The 6,659-nt window shown below is 42.2% G+C and overlaps 1 protein-coding gene across 1 annotated transcript; it reads right to left on the bottom strand.

The window, feature by feature from the left end:
- Positions 1-539: 539 nt before the first annotated feature.
- Positions 540-6,257, bottom strand: rtn4rl2b (reticulon 4 receptor-like 2b). Its single transcript, XM_061726293.1, has 4 exons — positions 6,137-6,257; positions 4,561-4,787; positions 4,191-4,424; positions 540-2,879 (listed from the first exon to the last, which is right to left on the bottom strand). The coding sequence occupies exons 1-4, from the start codon at positions 6,183-6,185 to the stop codon at positions 2,007-2,009; spliced, it is 1,383 nt and encodes a 460-aa protein (XP_061582277.1). The 5' UTR covers positions 6,186-6,257; the 3' UTR covers positions 540-2,006.
- Between the last annotated feature and the right edge of the window lie 402 nt (positions 6,258-6,659).

The following is a 6,659-nucleotide window of genomic DNA, read 5'->3' as shown; positions in this document are numbered from 1 at the left end:
TTCCCAGAAGACAAAGACATTTTGGTCCCGATATGGTCCACATTTGCAGATTTTGCTGGGTTACATTTGACCCGGGCTGATGCTGTTGACTCAGGGTAAGAGAAGCTACCCTGAGTGAAGAGAAGGTATATCGAAACCAGACTGACATTTCTGATTTCTTCTGAACTTTGGGCCACACCTGGCACTCATGTAGCACCATAACCCATGTCAAAGCCAGCTCTGACATTTGAGCCGAATCTGGTCTGTAAACGCATCTAAACCCATGTCAGGCCCTCACAAGCAACCATATGTGCCGTAAGAAGCCCCAATTAGGCCCAAATATGTGAGTTGCTGCAGAAAAGTTATCCTTAAACTTATCAGTGTGTGTTTGTATTTGTCCTTATTACATGCAAAGTCCAGAACCTTTACATGTTTTTTGTCTTGTCCTTTTTTTATGTGTGTTTGTACATTTGTGTAATTTTTTTAAATGAAACAAGAGAGAAACTGATTCACTTTTTGATTCTTTATTATTGTTATTCTTTTTCTTAACAAACCAAAACAATCTCTTAACATTTTTTCAATTGGAAAAAAAAGAAAGGAAACTAACAACATCACAGTATTGTTCACATTTTATTCAGAACCTCACAGTTTTGATTCAGGTTGGGCTCAGATTCAACACATTGCCTCTGTGATTAATGCAAATCACAAATCTGACTGTGATTTACAGACTGGTGAATAATATTTTACCATTTTCCATGACATAATGAAAAAAAAATGCTGGGAGAAGAAAGGTGCAACTACCACATGGAAGTTAGAATTAACTGTGCAAATATTTATTGTTATGATCAGAAAAATGGTAATTGGATTTATGTGATCTAAAAAGTAAAACCAGTGGAAATAGCCACGCACCTTTTTTTCAAAAGATGTTTTTTTTTTTGAAGAATGACTTCTTTGACATTGAGTCCTTGTTAGGAAAAAAAACTCTCAGATTACATTACACACATCTCCATATACATGAAAGTTTACAGAAGACTCAGAACCAACAGGACTGTGATCAGTGGCGCCAAGCAGGAGAGAACGCTGTGTAGGTTTAACTGCTGTGTTATTTTACACCCAGTTCTTCAGCTTGGACATTATAACAGGCTGTTAAACTTCTTATGTTAAACAGGGACACATACAGTATGTGCGGGTTTACAGGGAGATGATCAACTTCACACAGATAGGGGGAAAAAAAATGAAACTCACACATAAAAGGGACAACAAACCCTCCCTTTTTTGGTGTTGAGCATGTATTTCCTGCTCTGAGAGAGTGGGGGAAAACAAAAGAGGCAAAAAGAAATTTCAACATTTGACTTCCACTGAGCATCTCTTATATCACCGCGAGCCAATGTTTACTAAAAGTACAAATCGAACTTAGTGTATGTACAGAATGAAGTAAGTGTATGTACAGATATGTTACTTGTTACAATATTTACAAAAGTTGTCTGCAGTTTGCTGGTATCTCTGGAATCACATGAGATTTTGAATTTCTTCATCTGCATTAGCCCTAATCTTTCTCTTACCTCTGGTAGTGCCTACCCTGAATTGCCAGTTTTTATTCATGTTGAATAATGTAAGAGGCGACTGGATAGTGAGCACTAGTTCATACAGAAAAAAGCTGTGTAGATCAGTCACAACGCCTGCGTTGCTGACAGCTATGACATCGAAGGTAACATCTGGGAACCTCAACAGTTTACATTGTGCCCGTCACTGTCAGAATTGACGTCCATGAAGCCTTTTCTAGTCCTGTATTTCACAGCTTCAGCTGCTATCTCAACATTAGTATCTTGTCTTGCTCTGCTTAAGCTCATCTGACACTGCTCTTTGAAGCGGCTGCCTGCTGCCCCGCCTGTCTCCTGCATCAGCGTAACACCTCCTGAATGTCCAGGAGGTGACTGAAAAGAATCAAGAGGCAGCATATAGTTAGAAAAGGAAAGGACAGCAGGAGAAAATGTAGGTTACAGAGGGGTAGGAAGGAAACTAAGAGTTCAGCTCAAAATAAAATTAAGGGAGAATGTGATTATGGAAAAGAAGATCAGATGGAGAAGGGATGGGGTGATGGTTAAGGACGATGATGAGGGGAAAGCGCCGCTGTCATAGCTTGGAGCACACTCAAGCTCGTAGCAACGGATGGAGGAGTCTTCATTTCCATAGTTGGCCCAGTATTCTTCTGGATCCAGCTTGGGGAGCGCCGCCTCATCTGCTGACAGTTCATACTTGGAGTGGATTTTTTCAGAAGTGATTTTTGGGACATACTGAGGCTTGACAGGTGAGAAGGGAAGGGCCTTCACAGGGTCACTGCTCTTCTGATACGAGGTCTTGGATGAAGATGCTGGCTTGTTCTTGGAGAACCACCAGCGGGTCTTGGTACTGAAGGTGGTTGTGGTGCTTCCAGCCAGGGAGCCTGGGTCAGGCACAGGGCATTGAGCGAAGTCCATCTCCCGCAGGAACCTGAGGTCCTGACCGCGGCGCTGGGAGGGGGAGATGCACACGAGCTCAGAAGAGGAGATGCGGGCTTTGCGGAACCACTCCCAGAGGGCGCGGGCCTCACAGCCGCAGGACCAGGGGTTACCATTGAGGCGGAGGAACTGGATCCCCTGCACATCTTTCATGGTCTGGCCAGGCAGATCAGCCAGAGAGTTGTTGAACAGATAAAGGATGGTCACGCGGCCCAGGTCACGGAAAGCCCGGCGATTCACCTGCCTGATGCGGTTGTCGTGGAGGAGGAGGCGGTCCAGGTTGACCAGGCCTCTGAACACATTTTCAGAGAGGGCTCGGATGCGATTTCCATGCAGGAAAAGGTGGGTTAGGTTGACCAGATCTGAGAAAAGATCATCTTGCAGAAAGTGGAGTTGATTTTCCTGCAGCAAAGTCAAAGCACAAGAAAACTTGCTGTTATAAAAAAAAAAATTCTGTGATGGTTTTAGTTCTTGAAAAAGCAGCTTTTTGAAATAACCCAATATGCAGAATACACATTTTATAAGGCCATTAGGACAATGTGAACATTCTTATGAGTTACAACACGTCAAACTAAGGTATATACCAACTTAAACAGGAGAAACTATGCAACCTGTTATCCTTTCATCAAAAAAAAAAATCAGGCACAACAGTTTTTAAATGGTTTCAATAAATCTTCTGCTCCTCTGACATCTGAGACAGTTTTGCTTGGAGCTTGTTTATTTATACTGTCAGCTGCAAAAAAGACTCAGATAGCAGATATCTTCTGTTGTATTTTGTTTTAGTTGTCACATAATTTCATTGCTTGAAAGTAGCTACAGACTGCAGTGACGCGCGTTGACCTGTGTGGCTTGGATGCAGAATGTGGGATGGCATCTTGGCAGGAGCTTATTGCTAGATTGGAACAAAGATCGTATTCAAGCATGACTGAGATCTCGCTGTCAGCTGCCAAAAGATGAAAAGCTCACTGGATCCAAAATAAGCATGAGGCATCTCTGAAAGCTAATTTTCACTGTACAACCAATTAATGTAGTGAGTCAACTGTGGTAAAAATGTAAATTTGACAAAATTCTCAGTTTGTGTGGCTGACAAGTATAGTTTTGTGTTGCGCTTGAACGGATTTTTAAATTAATGTTAAAGTGAGAATTTTATGACTGCATTCATAATCATCTTTTTTACAATAATTATTGTAAGTTTGAGGAGTTTTCTGCTTGTTTTGTCTCCTGTTCACCTGAAGTCAGTGGTCAGTGATCCTTTTCATCTATCAGACTTTGAGTCTGATAAAGGGGTCATATTACCTCTTCTTGGTTTTCTTTTATTTGTTTCATATTTCTAGATTTTCATTTGATCTAGTTTACTCTGGCCTGCAGTTAGAGTAGCTGCTGACAGTAGATGCCTTAGATTAAACTGAGTAATCTTTCTCGTTCCTTTCTGTTATCTTCCCTCTGTTCTCTGCATGCTGTCATGTTTGCTCATGCCCAGTCTGTATATTATGTACTGCATCAAAATGTCCAAACCTACGTAAAATGAACCCTTCAGCTTGTACAGCTTGAAAGCACCAGCGTATATGTGGGTGTGAAACTTGCAAAGGCAAAGATCCATCAACCCATTAATTCTGAAACACAAGCTTGATTCCCACCAACCATCACGTCTGTGTAACAGTGACTAACTAGCCAACATGTATTCTAAATGTGTCATTTGGATTTTGCTTTTACCTGCAGGTAGAGAAACTGAAGACTGTACAGCTTGTGGAAGATATCATGGGGGAGAGTGGCCAGCTTGCAACGATGCATGTGCAAGCTCTGCAGCTTCTCCAGGCCCCTGAATGCTCCACCTTCCAGGTGCCGCAGCAAGGGGTTGTCGCCCAGGTCCAGCTCTTCCAGTATCCTGAGGTTACTGAAGGCTCCGGCTTCAATCCACGTGATGTTGTTTCCGTACAGCCACAGCACCTGCAAAGGGATTCAGCAAGACATAAATGGAGAGAGAGGAAAAAATCATTCAGGAGAGGAAAAATGGCCAAGTAGTGAGTAACTCCAAATAGTGCTGAGGAATTAAAAAGAGGCAAAAACACATTGTGGCACTTACCTGTGTTTCAAAACCAAAAGAGTCTGCGCGAAGTTCTGTGATGCGGTTGTTCTGCAGGAAAACGCGTTGTGAGTCGTAGGGCACGCCGGCCGGCACTATGGTGAGGTTCTGGGACTGGCAGCTGACCGTCATGGGCGTAGGGTAACACACACACAGCCTGGGGCATGCAGTGAGCCCGCCCGGCTTCACCACCACCAGCCACAGAATCAGCCACAGGGACAGACCACCTGCACACACAGAAGAAAGGACAAATGTGATTATCTTTGCTCAGAAGACAGTGCCCATTATTGCAGTTCCTGTACATTGTGTGTGAATGAAGGTCAAGGACTGAGAGGTAGATTTCAGCTTTAGGGAGCAGTTTCCTCTTCTGTGATTCCTTTTAAGCTCTTGTGGTCTCACCCATGACCTGTTGATGGGCTCCGGAACTTTGGACTCATATATAATTCACTGGACTACATAACAAAAGTAATTTACCTATTCATACATTCACTTGATCTCTTTACACGGGTATCAGCGACGTGGTTACACAACACTGGATTTAAACAGTTTAGATGAACAAAATCTTAACAAAAAAAGCCAAAACTTTCAACAACCCTTTAAAAGCCAGAAAGGAGATTCACATGTGATCCAATGCTTGGCATCAACCTGGTTTCCTGGTTCTTGTGGTATTTACACCAAAATGATGTTTCCGCTGAGAAGTGTGTCACAGAGGAGGTATGCGCGCAAGAACTGGTAACCAGACCCAGATATGTTTCAGTTCTCATTAATAATTTCAAAGCTTCTTGGCACAGCTCGGATAACATGCACAAAAGTGTTCAACGCGGGAAAAGTTCATGCATTAAATAGTGATGAAGTTCCTTTCATCTGCTGTGTGCAAGTTTTTCCAAAGTCTAACCCCTTGAACTTTTAATAATTTGCACTTCTGGATGTACTGAACGCTGGGAAGAGTTTAAGTTTGGACTTGCGAGGAATGCGAAACTTCTCTAGAGTTTATTTATCGGAAAAGCGACATGGGATAAGGAGGAAATTATATAAAAATAAAAAAGTGTGCGCACGCAAGTCATGGTTATAACTCTCTCTAAATGAGCTTTGGAGGGATTTAATAAGCATTTTCTTTTCTATTGTTAAATTTCGACACAGAGACAAGCACATACAGTGATGCAGGACAGGTGTTGTTAATATTATTTAATATAAATTAAGATGCCATGATGAACATGTGGGATTTTCTCAATTTTACCCAAACGTACATAGGCTACTTCTGACACCATTAGCAACATTAATCTTCTGTGCCTAGGTGACAAATTATTTCTCGCAAAACTGATAATCAATTTAAGTCGAAACAGACGCTGACCACGATGTCTAAGTAAACTATTTAAAGGAAGGCTACTGTGCGTAAAAGCGCAATAAAAAAGGCGCTCAAGACAGAAATCTGAAGTGTTTTCCACGAATTCAAGTTCAGATCTTGTTTGTTTCACAAATCAATCACTTTCTTGAAGACGACTTCAATCTCATCAATGTAAATTAAAAGTCAACATCCCTCTGATGCTGCTCGGAGATGATGGAGCTCCTTACTTACCTTTAAAGTTGCGGGCGCCTGCGCTCCTCGATGTCCGACGGGTCTCCATCTCTGCCCAAAGCCGAAAGCGAGTTAGCCTGCTTGCTGCTATCTCTGCTGAAGTTCAGCCCTGGTGCTCGAGTGTCTGCAGTGACTCCGCAGTGACTTCCAGGAGTCCCTGGGAGCCGTTTATACCCGCGGCTGCTCCTCGCCCACAGTAGTGGGATGAGGATCCTCTCTACGTCACTGAGCAGGAGGAGGAGGAGGAGGAGGAGGAGGGAGCCCCGGAGGAAGCGACTAGAAAGGCAGTAGAAAGGAGGGTTTGGTCTCTGTCCTCATTATTCATTGTTGTGCGCACATTAAGGCAAAATACGTTATATCTTAATGCATATTAGGTTACATTGGGGATGTTTAAAACCAACATGATGTACATTTTGTCTTTTTTATATATAATTTTATTTAGTCTTTTTCAAGTTTCACAGAAAGGAAAGAGAAAAAATAATAAGAATAAATAAAAATAAAAAATGATAGTAACAATTATAAC

The sequence above is a fragment of the Cololabis saira genome, chromosome 7 (genome assembly GCF_033807715.1).
Source record: "Cololabis saira isolate AMF1-May2022 chromosome 7, fColSai1.1, whole genome shotgun sequence".
Taxonomy (NCBI): Eukaryota; Metazoa; Chordata; class Actinopteri; order Beloniformes; family Belonidae; genus Cololabis; species Cololabis saira.
The sequence above is the reverse complement of the archived record's forward strand: the minus strand, read 5'-3'. Positions and strand labels throughout refer to the sequence as shown.